The sequence below is a fragment of the Macrotis lagotis genome, chromosome X, assembly GCF_037893015.1.
Source record: "Macrotis lagotis isolate mMagLag1 chromosome X, bilby.v1.9.chrom.fasta, whole genome shotgun sequence".
Taxonomy (NCBI): Eukaryota; Metazoa; Chordata; class Mammalia; order Peramelemorphia; family Peramelidae; genus Macrotis; species Macrotis lagotis.
The window spans coordinates 684843861-684857522 of NC_133666.1; the positions used below are offsets into that span (position 1 = coordinate 684843861).

Here is a 13662-nt window from a genome sequence, read left to right on the forward strand (position 1 = left end):
TTCCTCCATTATCCATTAGGGTGTATTGCAGACTGCCCTCCCCCCCATGTGTTTCTACATTGTCCTTTGAATAACCTTCAACTTCAATCCTTCAGATATTTTGGCATTCTATAACTTGAACATAACCCAATATGTTGGCATTCAAGGTTGAGTCTTACCTCCCTCTCTTCCTTTTGCAAATGGGGGACTTGATGTGACACACTGCATTTGTTCTTCTCCCTCTCTGCCAACTCACTCAGCTCCTGATTATTATTTCTCTGGAAATGTCTTCAAAATCTATATATATCCAACCCTACTCTTTCTTCTGAGCATCATTCTTACAGCTCCAGCTGCCTCTAGGACATCTCAAAATGGGTATCGTATGGACATCTCAAATTCAACATGTCTAAAGTTGAACTCATAATTCCTCTAAAATTTTCTCTTCATTTCTCTATGCCTTTCAAAGGTACCCCCATTCTCTATGAGTTACACAGGCTTGAAAAGTGGGTAACATCCTTGACTCTTCTTTCTCATGTTCCCTCTCCCTCTCCCCATTCAAGTCTTGCTTCTACTATGACATCTCTCATCGATGGCCCCTTCTCTCCACTCACATAGCCAGCACCCTGAGGCAGGTCTATCAAAAAATAAATCCCTTTTTAGTTAGTCCATCTACCTCAAGCTTTTCCCCACTTCAGTTCATCACTGCCCTTTCAGCTACCAACATGATCGTTTTAAAGCTCACTTCCCTATCCAAAAAACATTTATTCCACTTTACTTCCAGGTTCAAATCTAAAATCTTTCATAAGTCTTTCCAAGTCCCTCGTAATCTAGTCCTTTCCTTTCCTTGTCTACTTACACCTTACTTCCCTTCCATATAATCTGTGATCCATGACACTCCCTTGTCACTCCTGACATAAAACACTCATCACCAAGTCCAGGCATTGCCACTGGATGAATCTCAGGCCTGGACTATTCTTCCTGGCTTCTTTCAAAACTCAGTACAATCTTTCTCAGACCCATTAATGCTGTGCCTTTTTGCTGTTGACTACCCCCAATTTATCTTGTCCTTCTGTTGTTTGAACCTTTCCTATTAGGTAATGAACCCCCTTGAAGTCACAGGATGTATTTACCTTTCTTTATATCATTAGACCAGTCCCTGGTATGCAATAGGCACTTAGTAAATGCTTATTTGATGATGGTTGGTGGGTTTTGCTGAAGCACTTTTCTTTTTCCTGTTGTTTTTCTTTGTTATGAGGGATAGAAGCAGAAGTAAATCAAGATTTATTTGGAAAGGAAAGTGATGTAAAAACTAAGGATAACAATAAAAAAATTTTAAAAAAGGATAGACTTTTGGCTTTAGGGAGCTAGGAGTCATTAGAACAACTAAATTTTCAAACCAGCCCAGGTTCCTTTTCCTGTTCACTATGAGCCTGGCTCATTCTCCATCTGCATCATCATTGGTCCACGCTACATAAACTGATGGACAAGCTCAATTATTTGTCCTTCCAAATGCACACCATAATCTTAACACTGAGCATTCTTCATCTGCTTACTTTTTCCTAAGTGAATGATGAGGTTCTCATCAGGGAAATGCCCAATGCAACTCTTCTATAGTCATTAGGAAAATATGACCATTACATTCTTCACCTAACCACTGACCTTCTCCTTCAGGAGATTTCAGACATAGCTCCAGTCAAAGTCATTTTCCTGGGAGTTAGATTAGAAAATCAGACCCCAAAAAACAGACCCCCCAAAAAAATCTGGGAGCCGCTTCAGCCACTTAGGTAACTAATAATTAGAAATGTCCCTGGGGAACCCCAGGAGGTGGGATCTGAAGAGAGTTGCTCATACAGTCATCCACACATGGGAAGGGGGGAATCAGATTCCTGGTAACTCCAAGCAAGACCCTGGACTAGATGTTACTCACTTCTTCCGAGAGAGAGAGAGAGAGAGAGAGAGAGAGAGAGAGAGAGAGAGAGCATGCAACAGAGACAAAGACATATATACACATATATTACACCAACAGGCACATATACATTCATAAATAAATTTAGAAATACATAAAGACAGGCATGAGAAGTTAGGTGGTGCAGTGAATAGAACACCTAGGCAGAGAACTGGGAAGACTTCTTTTCATGAATTCAAATCTGACCTCTGACACTTCCTGGCTATGTGACCCTGGGCAAGTCACTTAACTCTATTTGCTTCAGTTTTCTCATCTTTAAAATGAGCTGGAGAAGGAAATGACAAAGCACCCCAGTAGAAAATTCCAAATGGGGTCATAAAGAGTCAGATGTGACTAAAAAACAACCCCAAAAGGACAGGCACATATATACATGGTTATACTCATATAGACAGATATACATCTGCACGTCTGTATTATTCAATAGCACAAAGACACACAACGCAGAAAGCATGAAGAGTCAGCTGGGTACAGTGGAGATAATTAAAATTTGAAGATAGAGGCTCTAGGATTGAATTCTAACCTCTTCTATTTCCTGTCCTGTGGTCTGAGTTTTTTAAATTATAAAATGAAGAACATTAGAAAATCTAAGTTCCTTAGGATGCAAGGTTCTAGTCTTGGGATTTCAGTAAACTCCCAATGCATCTCTTAAGCTTAGTCTAAGGGTTTGAGAGAACACTAACATCCACCAGTTCCCATCCACCCTTTCTGTTGTCCCACTTACCATACTCATCCAAATCACAGCCATCACCATCAACCCATTTTCCATGTCTATATTCACCTCCATCATCTCATTTCCCATTTCCATCTCCAACACCATATTCCCACTCCTACTCCATTGCCATCTCATCCCCATCACTACTATGATGATTATGCCAGTTGTTATCCTCATTTCCACCATTCTTCATTATCCTTCCTATCCCCATGGTCTCAGTTCTCGTTGCAATGCCCTCTCCAATCATATCAGTTCCCATCTCCACCTCATATCCTAGTTATCATCATTTCTAACACCAATCCCCACCCACATTCTTATGCCTATATCTCAGTTTCCATTCTTCATTCCATCACCTCCAATTTCCATTTTCTTCATTCCATTTCCCCATCCCCATCCCACCATATCATCCCCCTTAATAATCATCCCTATTGCTGTTATTCCAATCCTAACACACCACCATTATAACCAATATTAACATCATCATAAACTAATATTTATTGAATACCTTCCCACCCTGTCCCAGGAACCATCCAGAACACAGTCCTTGCCCTCTGAAATTCCCTGGCTCTTAAGCAAAGCCATCAGCTGTGCTTATAACATGTTGAAAGGTGAACATTAGGACATGGGGTTGGTACCAGTAGGGCCGGGCTGGGTCCTGTAGCTAGGAAGATTTTCTGAGACCTCCTGCCCTTAGCCATGAACTTCCTTCCTGAGCTAGAGAAGAGCAAATAAATAATAGAATGAAAGGTTGACCAGGGCTGGGGCAAGGGTGGGAACTGCCTCCCTGTAGCTGACTGGAGCACAAGGTGCTCCTTCTTCACTGGTCATACCATACTGACTGGTAGAACTCCACGGGAGTAAGAGGAGGGGGTGGTCTCTTCAAGGACCAAAGGGGCTGGAGCCTTCCATTTCTGACCTCTACTTAAAACCATTCACCTTCTTTTCTTTGCTTAACCTTACCTGCTGCACCTAGGATCTGATGGGAGTGTGAACATGGGTCAGGGTTCATAAGTGAACAAGAGAGGGTCATAGGTTCATAGGGTTTACAGCTGGAAGGATCCTCAGAAGTCATCTAGCCCAATCCCTTATTTTACAGAAGAACCTGAGGGAGAAAAATGACTTGTCCAAAGTCACACAGATGGAACATACCAGAGCTAGGGAGCTCTCCAACTCCAGGCTTTCTTTCCACTGTACTATGATCTGACCTTGACCACAACCCCCAGTTGACTCTGCCAGAGATGATACAACTCAACACTATGACACAGTCCTTCCCTCCAATGCAGGGTATTATTGGACCTCTCTTCGACTGGACATCTTTGAAGTCAACAAAAGACTTGTTTGGAGCCAGGAAACTCAGGAAGCCACCAGTGGAAGCTTCCCTTGGAAATACTGGCGAACCCTAGTGCAAAAAGGGTGCCAATAGGCAGACTATCCAGGGAAGTGCTAGGGCTAAGCAGGAGCCAACAGGTCTGGCTGATGGCAGGGAAGCCCTCGATCCTTTCCATGCCAGCCAGTCACAGCAGGTGCTGGAGTTCCTGGCTGGGCCCCTCCCCATGGCACCCAGGGCCCCACTAAAGTGGGGCATCTTCTGTCCTCCAGTTATGAGGGTAGCTCTGTCTATGAGTAGGGGCAGCAGAAGTGCCCATATGATCCAAGGGCACTACCACATCCTCTGAGTGGGTGTTCTTGTTCAGCTCCACAACCCGAGGTACCACCGTGGACCAGCGATCTGGAGAGAAAACACACACACAGAGGGAGGGCTATTGGCATGGGGAGAGGAATAGAAGAAGCAAGACTCCTTGAGGATCAGAGTGGAGGAGGCTAGGTGAGTCACCAGAGGGAGGCAAAATAATTTGGTTATAGACTTACAGAATGTTAGAATTGAAGAACCTAGAATGTAAATTAAAGAGCCCAGAACATGAGAACCCTGATCCTAGAATATAAGACAGATTTGAAAGGGTCCTTAGAACTTCAAATGTCAATTCATAGAATTTTAGAGTTATAAGGGACCTCAGAGCATGACATGTTAGAATATATGATATAGAATGTAGAACTGAATGGGACTTTAGAACACAGAGTATGTTGAAGCTTAGAACGTAGGTTAAAACATAGAATTTTAGAATAGGAATGAATCTCAATATGCTAGAATTGGGAGGAAACTTAGAACAGAGAATGTCAAGTTGGGGTGGCTCTTAGAACTGAGAATGGCATAACTAGGAGGGTAATTATAACATTGGATATCGGAGCTGGGAGGACCCTTAGAACGGGGAATGTCAGAGTTGGGAACAGCTTTAGAACAGAAAATGATGGATCCTGGTGATCTTAGCCCAGGGGTTCTTCCCCATTCTTGTCCCAACCTCCTTTGGCCTATATTCCTCTTCTCAGAATCATGGTTTTAAGCACAGGAAAATAGAACACAAAGGATTAATCAGAGAAAATAATGGCGTAATCTTTTCCCCATCTAAGTTCTCTGAAATATCTCCATGAACCACTTGGGGTGGTGGGGGGAAGGTCTGTGGACCCCAAGTTAAGAAGTCCTGATCTTGAGCCCCTTTCCAGAGATAAGGAAGCTGATGACCAAAGAGGGAGCAGAACCATCCAAGTCAGTGGAAAAGGGAAAGATCAGAATTCTAGACTTTGGTTCTCTTGCTCCTACACTAGGAAATCAAGTTAGAAAAAGATCCCCTTCTTCTGAGACCCTGCGTCCTCTCCATCTCCTCCTCAACCCCCTCTACTCACCCCGGCGGAGGCGGCCCACGGTGTGCGAGAAACCATAATACTGATAGGTCTCATTCTTGCCTGGATCTTCATTAATGATGCCCAGATTTTGGTTCCAGTGAGACCAATTCACTTCATCAACCCTAGGAGGTCAGAACCAAATGAAAGCCTCATCATCTGCTAGTCTCTTTTCCCTCCAAAAGCAACTTCCTCCTTCCCTTGGGTCAATGCCCAGCTCAGACATTTCTTTCCAAGATCCTATTCAAATAGCATTTGAAGATTAGCAAAGCACCTTACAAGTAATATCTCGTCTGATCCTCACAACAGCTCTGGGAGGTTGGAGCTATCATTAACTTCATTTTACAGATGAGGAAACTGAGACAGAGGGGATATGACTTGCTGAGGATTATGCAGCCAGTAAGTGCCTAAAACTGGATTTGAACTCATGTCTTCCCAACTCCAGATCCGACCTTCTGTCCACCACACCACCTAGCTGCCCCCAATAAATGTTTGTTGATTGATTGAAGATGATGATTATGGAATGGGGGAGACCACATGCAAACAATTATGTACAAACCAGATATACGTGGAGGATAATTTGGGAGTAGTCTCACTCTGAAATAGAAGGGAAAGAATGTAAGGCTTCTTTTAGGTGAGATTTGGAGACAGAGACAAGGAGGAAGGGTGCTCCTAGCATGGGTTGGAACAGCAAGTGAAAACACTTGGAACTGAGAAATGGAACCTCAGCTATAAAGAATCATCTTTAAGGATATCAGAGGGAACATGGAGAGGAGTAAGCCAGAAAAGTGGAGAGGAATTAGTGGGGAGGGGCATCATGAAGGGCTTTCAAAGTCACAGTTCTCAGGGGGTGGCTAGGTGGTGCAGTGGATAGAGCACCAGCCCTGGAGTCAGGAGGACCTGGGTTCAAATCCTGTCTCAGACACTTAATAATGACCTAGCTGTGTGGCCTTGGGCAAGCCACTTAACCCCACTGACTTGCAAAAACTAAAAAAAAAGTCACAGTTCTCTAAGGAGCAAGAGGCAAGCTGGACTCTGACCCAGAGGGCTAACATCAGCATTCTGGAGTGGATGAGTCCTTGGAGTCTATCCTCCTCATTTCACAAAGAACTGAAGCCCACTGAGGTGGTGATTTGCCCACACAGGGAGTAAGTAACTGTGGTGATATATGTGACTCACAGATCTCTGGCTTCAAGCTTTCCACTAGGCCACCTTCTACTCTGCCTTCAAAACTATGGCTCTTTCCCTGAAGCACAATGCCTCTTCTAGGCTCCCTATACACAGCCAAGAAGTGACGGACAACAGGAATGGTGTGGGCATAGGTCGGCTTTTTCCAGGCTCCCTACTCTCAGTCAAGAGGTGGTGGATTACCAAGTTTGATGCAGGGCGTTAAGGGGTGATAAACTATCGTTATGACATGGGGCATATATCAAACATAACCAATGCATTGATTTCTTTTGTTTAGTTAGTGCTGCTGTGCCCAAAATGACTCAGTATCCCAAGAAATCTTGTAGATATATTTATACATGTACATGTGGTCTCTCACAGCACCTGGTCTAGGGACTAGCACCCAGAGGAGTTTTATATATGCAATGACTAATTAATCATTTTGATTAAAATAAAAGAGGAAAGAACACCAATACACTGATAAAGAAAAAGAAAACAAACATGATCAAATACTTATGGAGAGAACAAAATATTTTTTAGAATGTTTTTCAACTTGGAAAAATCTACTGAAGCCTTATGCCCCCCTTCTCATGTTTTTAAATGCATAAAATAAAATGTGGAGGACTACAAAGGAAAGCAAATGTCATTAAAAATAAACATATAATTTGTAATAAACTAAACTATGATCAGGTGTGGACAGCCAGAAGCATCATGGTAGAGCATCATGGTGACCTGACCTAGGCATGTGCAACACAGATGTTCCCAACCAGATCCCCCTATAGGCTGTCCTGATAGCAGTGGGGAAGAGCAGTTACCTGAAACACCATCTCCGGTCTGGTGTGCCATCTGAACTCTTGCCCACGGTGACCATTTCCCCAGAGCGGAATGCCTTCCTCACAAACACCGGGAAAGAACGCTCAATATCCAAGATGGTGGTAGCCCACTTTGGAGGGGAGAGGAAGAAGGAGAGAGAAAAAGAACCATCAGGCCTTTGTTTCCTCCACCCTAATTAATAGCTCCACCCTAATTAAAAGCTTAGTTAAATCAGCCCTTCACCTGAGAAATACCAATACTACACTTGGAAGAAACAGCAAGACCAAGAAAGAAATGAAAAGGAGGTCCCATGAGGCTTCCATGCCTTCTGGGTGGTCCCAATGAACAAAGATCAGAGAATTTACAGCTGTAAAAGTCTTTAATCAAGAGACCATTGACCCCGGTAAGTCTTTAGAACACAGAACCAGAGCTAGAAAGAGCCTCAGAAAAATAGAACAGAGAATAGCAGTGAAAACTTTAGAACATAGAACTAAAAATCTTGAGACCTTAAGACAAAAATACAGACTACAACAGCCAGAAGGGGCCAAAACTAAAGTTATTAGAACTGGAAGTCACCTTAACAGGTAGAATGACAGGACCAGAAGGAGCTTGAGAACATAGATCACAGAATATTAGTGCCAAAAGAGACCTTAGAACATAGAATGTTTGGACTGGAAAGGGCCCTTAGGACCAACAGCCTAAAATATTAGAGCTTGAAGGAATGTTAGAACAATGGGTTCTAAGTCAATGGGGGCCTAAGAGTACAGATACTAAATCTTAGAACTGAAAGAGATTTTATAACATAGAACAAAATGTCAGATCTGGAAATGTCTTTAGGACATAGTATAAGATGTCAGAGACCATCTGGTCCAAACCCCTTATATTACAAACTAGGAAACTGAGGTACGGTAAAAAGTGACTCACTGTGTAAGTGAGGTCCTCTGCTTACCATTAAGAAAGCTCTTTCGAGTCTATATTTTGTGGGGGAGGGGTATTCTGTTTACTCTTAAACAAGAATATTTTATTAATGTATAAAAAAAATTGTACAAAAAGAGAATAAATATTAAAATCAAATTAAAATTAAAAAAAAGAAAGCTCCTTCCTCTGCATCAGAATGAAGGTCATTAGAAGTCTCTACAAGGCAGTTTTGGGGTTTGTGGAGGGTTTTTTTTTTAGGTTTTTGCAAGGCAAATGGGGTTAAGTGGCTTGCCCAAGGCCACACAGCTAGGCCATTATTAAGTGTCTGAGGCCGGATTTGAACCCAGGTCCTCCTGACTCCAGGGCCGGTGCTCTATCCACTGCGCCACCTAGCCGCCCCCTTGTGGAGAGTTTCTTAACCTTACAGAAGAAATACCTAGGCCTGTTGATCTGCTCACAAGAGGATACTTTCAGGGAGTATTGTGGGGGAGAATGGTTGACTGGAACAAGAAAACATGACAGTTATCAGAGTCTGCACATACACAGTGCTTTCTGGTTGAGGCAGATCTTTCCATAGAACACAGACCATGAAATGGAAGAGTCAAAGAGTCCTCAGAATATAAGGTATAGAATGAAAGAGCTAAAAACTCCTTAAAACCTAGATCATAGGGGCAGCTAGGTGGCGCAGTGGATAGAGCACCGGCCCTGGAGTCAGGAGGACCTGAGTTCAAATCCGACCTCAGACACTTAATAATGACCTAGCTGTGTGGCCTTGGGCAAGCCACTTAACCCCATTGCCTTGCAAAAACCTAAAATAAAAAACAAAAAACATAGACCATAGAATAAAAGTCAAAGATTCTTTAGTACACAGACTGTAGAATGAAAGAGTTAAAGATTCCTTAGAACACAGACTATAGAATGGGAAGGCTAAAGATTCCTTCAAGCAAGAATGGGAGAGCTTGAAGACTCCTCGAAGCATTAGAATGGAAGAACTGGAAAAGGCTTAAAAAAGAAACTAGAAAATATGACAATTGGAAGATGCCTTGGAATCTAAAATGGCAGATTTGTTAGGGGCCTCAGATAAGAATATACAAAGTGAGTAAAGAATGTTCTCTCCATTAGACAGATGAGAAAATCAAGACCTAGAGAGGTGAAGGATCCACTCAAAGGCTAAGAAGTGGCCAATCTAGTCCTTGAAGGGTTAAGAGAGAGTAGACCCATTTCTGTAGACATCAAGGTCAGGAGGGTCCCCTGTGACCCATGCACTGAGTTGTGGGGAGACCAACTGGGAGATCCCTTGACTTCACAGGTTTCATTCCCTCTACTACCACCTCTACTGTCCATTCAGAAGTCACTGAACATTAAGGGTTGGATTAGCCAGCATGGGGAGAATTATTACTCTCTCAGAGCAAACGTCAATTCTGGTCATTGTGCTACTTTCAGGTCCTGCCCCCTTCCAGCTATCATGGATCAAAAACACAGAGTAGAGCTAGGAAGGACCTCAGGTTACCTACCCCTACTCCCTCATTATACATCTGGGTAAACTGAGGTACAGAGAGTTACAGACTTAAAGGCCCTTAGAAACCATCCAGCTCAACTCCTTTATTTCATACATGAGGAAATTGAGGCTCAGAGAGAGAAAATAACTTATGCAACATCACATAATAAATGGCCCAACTGGATTGGAATCTAGAGCCTCTCTTATTTGGGGCCTCTGGTTTCTTAGAAGTCATAGTAGCTTTTAACTTTTTAAAGTCCTTTCACATCATTGTCTCATATGATCCTTCACAGCAACCCTAGGGTGTAAATTGCGCAGGGGAAACATCCCCCATTTTATAGATGAGAAAACTGAGGCTTTGGAAGAAAAAAATGCCTAGTCCCAAGAGTCAGTAAGTTAGGAACTGAGGTAGTACTAGAACCCAGGGCTCCAGAATCCCAGGTTCTCCTAACTTCCAAGACACAAGGACTTTTCCCTTTATAGAAGGCATCTCTATGGTCCTCTCCAACCCTAAATCATATTTCTTTTCCCTTCCCTGTGCTCAGGATAGTGTCCCAGATACCATATACATGTATACATGTATATATATCCCCAGGTCAAATCTCCAGCCTCCCCAGATTCATCCCTTCAGACTTTAAAGACTCATCTCCCCAATCTTTCAAGATCCATCCTTCCTGATGCCTAGGCTCCAGATATCCAACCCCTTGAGCCTATGTCTCTAGATTCTCAGGCCTAGATCCCCTGATTCCCAAGGCCCAAGGTTGGACTCTGGCAGCTCCCCCCACCTGTAGCTTCCAGATGTGCTTACTCTCCTTGGACACCTGGCCCACTGTCTCCCCCATGAGAGCAATCAACATGTTCAGCAGCAACACAAAGGTGAGGATGATGTAAGTGACCAACAGGATGATGAAGACCACTGGGTACTTGGCGCTGCTCAGCATCTCCAGATCACCCATGCCAATGGTCAGCTTGAAGAGGTCCAGGAGGAAGGTGCTGAAGGTCTGGCTGTCCCGGCAGGATGGGTAGCTGGGGATGGTGCAGTTGGAATGGTCCTCATTGCAGATGACATTAGTTGGGCATGGGTTCAGCAGTGAGACCAGAGCTGGGGAAGCAATGAGCAAGAACCAGTGACTAAGGTTTCAGAGGACCTTCCATCTTATTCCTAGGGGTCTCTGGAGCTCCCAAATTCCCAGACCCCTTTGGGGTGGGGGAGAGACTAGACCAACCTCAAGCCATTGATTTCTAGCTAAAATTCCCCAGCCAGCAGAGAGAGACAACTTACCTGGGTAGCACATCTAACTGTACACCACTGATCTAAAGGTTACAGATTTAGAACTGTAATGGACCTTACAGGTTATTCAATTCAGTCCCAAATTTACAACAGGTAGGACTTGGAATCAGGAAGACTGAGACATTCACTTTTGTGACCTTAGAAAATCATTGAGTTTTAGTTTCCCCATCAGTTAAATGAGGGAGCTGAGACTCAGTGACCCTTGAGGTCCCTTACCTCTGGATCTATGATCCTATGATATCCAGATTCACAGATTATAAATCATTTTACAGATTGGAAAATCAAGGTATGACTTGCCAAAGGTGACATAAACAGTAAATGGGCAGATGCTAAGATTTGAAAACAGGTCCTCTGTTTCCAAATGCAATACCAGTTCCATTACTGGAACTGCCAACTGGAAGGCAAGCCAGTCCCCAAAGAACTCCTTTCTGGCTCTTTGTGATCCCCATCCTCCAAGCCACTCCTGTTAATCCAGAACCTACCTGAAGCGTAGCCAATCATGAAGAGCAGATAGACCAGCAGGAAACGGAAAAGGTCTTTGAACAGGATCTGAGATATCCAGCCAAGATGTGAAGGGAAAGAAAGGAGATTTAAAAGTGTGTCTCTCTTTGGGGGCAGCTGGGTGACACAGTGGACAGAGCAGCAGCCCTGGAGTCAGGAGGACCTGAGTTCAAAATCAGCCTCAGAGATTTAATAATTACCTAACTGTGTGACCTTGGGCAAGTCACACTGCCTTGCAAACCCCCCCCCCCAAAAAAAAAGTGTGTCTCCCTTTCCCCCAGGTGTGTGCTTCTTCTACATTGCCCAATTCAATGAACCACCTAGTGACAGATAATAAGAGCTAGTTATTCTTACCAGTCTCATTTGGGGACTGGAGAAACTGAGGTTCCTACAAGGGAACTGACTGGTTCAGGGTCATACAGCTAGCGAATGTCTGAGAAGGAATTCGAGCCCGGCTTTTCTGGCCTCCCTGCCGGATGTTCTAATCACTCCACCACCTAGCTGCTACATGATCCCACAGACTACATGGTCACACAGACCTGGGCCCCAGCCCACCTTCTGGATCATAATGCTGTAGGTCCCCGTCAGCTTCAACCCCCGAGTGAAGTAGAGGGCATTCATCCACCCCAGAACCAGAGCGAAGACCATGACTGCTAGGTAGGCTTCAATTCCCGCCAGGTACAATCCAGCAGAGACGATCACCAGCACCGAGTAAATAAAACTGGGGAGAACAGAGGGAATGAATTACTGGGCAAGCCTAACCAAAGACCACCATGAACCTGTCCTAGGTCCCACTCCTGAGCCCAAGAAATGGACCACTCATAAAATAAAGAGCTGGGGAGGACTTGGAGATCTGCTAGTCCAATTCCCTCTCTTGGGGAGAAACTGAGGCTCAGAGAGAGGAACTTACTTGCCTTGAGTCACTCATCTAGTCAACAAAAAAGCTGGGATTTGAATTCTGGTCCTCTACTCATGTCCATGGTGCCAACCTATCTATCTTCCAAGAGTAGATTGTGTGTCCCTACTATAGTTCTGTGGGTGTCCAGGCTCGAGCTCAGATGAAACTTCCTCCGACAACTGCCTCTTTCTTCCCTTTAGAGAATTACCCATATGTCTCTTGTTTGTCCACCAGGATGTAGTGGGAGAAAGTGAGGAAGACTGAATAGGAAGCAACCAAAACTTTGCAGAAAATCATAACCAGAGCTGCTATTTCTATAGATATCGCTAGGTGGCACCATAGTGCACAGAGAGCTGAACATGGAGCCATGAAGCCCATCAGCCTTCCAGCCTCAGATATTTATTAGCTATGTGACCCTGGACAAATCACTTTACCCTATTTGCCTCAGTTTCCCCATTTGTAAAATGAGAGGGAGAAGGAAATAACAAACCACTCAAATACCTTTCCCAAGGAAACCCTAAATGGAGCCACGAAGAGTCAGACACAATTGAAAAATGACAGAACAATTTCTATAGGCTTTGCAGGTGTCACCACTTCCTCTGAGATAGATCCCAGAAACGTTATTATCCCCTATTTTAACATTGCAGAATCAGCAAAGGTCAGAGGTGGGATGTGAATCCATGTCCTCGTGCCCTCAACTCCAGAACTCAAGTTGCCATACCATACTAATTCTGAAGAAGCAAAACTGAAAATCCAAGATGCTGGGACATCTAGGTCTCACAGTGCTTGGGAGTCAGGAAGACCTGAGTTCAAATCTTGCCTAACACACTTAATGGCTGACACCCTAGGTAAGTAACCTAACCTCTAGGCGCCTGTTTGCTCATCTGTAAAATGGGGAGAATAAAAGTATCTATCTACCAGAATTGTAAGGATCAAATGAGTTAATATCTAAAATCCTTTTCAAAACCTTATATGGGTATATAAATACTAGTGGTCACCACCACCACCACCACCACCACCATCATCATGCAATGGTCCTCATTATCTGACATATATAATCAACCCAAACAATCAACCAACATTTTTCTTTCTATTAACAGAGTTTGGCACACATTAAATTCTTGATAAATAAAGCATATATAATATAAATACAAAAACCAATAAAAAACACTTTATCCTCAAA

At 43.6% G+C, this 13662-nt stretch overlaps 1 protein-coding gene across 1 annotated transcript in view; it reads right to left on the bottom strand.

Annotated features, from left to right (window-relative positions):
- Positions 1-3074: 3074 nt before the first annotated feature.
- TRPV4 (transient receptor potential cation channel subfamily V member 4) overlaps positions 3075-13662 on the bottom strand; it is a 59248-nt gene continuing 48660 nt past the window's right edge. The window contains exons 11-16 of the mRNA XM_074206124.1: positions 12137-12302; positions 11563-11629; positions 10575-10891; positions 7376-7503; positions 5397-5518; positions 3075-4386 (exon numbers count right to left, since the gene is read on the bottom strand). Coding sequence (XP_074062225.1) covers positions 4229-4386; positions 5397-5518; positions 7376-7503; positions 10575-10891; positions 11563-11629; positions 12137-12302 — 958 coding nt within the window. The 3' untranslated portion in view covers positions 3075-4228. The remainder of the gene's footprint in view (positions 4387-5396; positions 5519-7375; positions 7504-10574; positions 10892-11562; positions 11630-12136; positions 12303-13662) is intronic.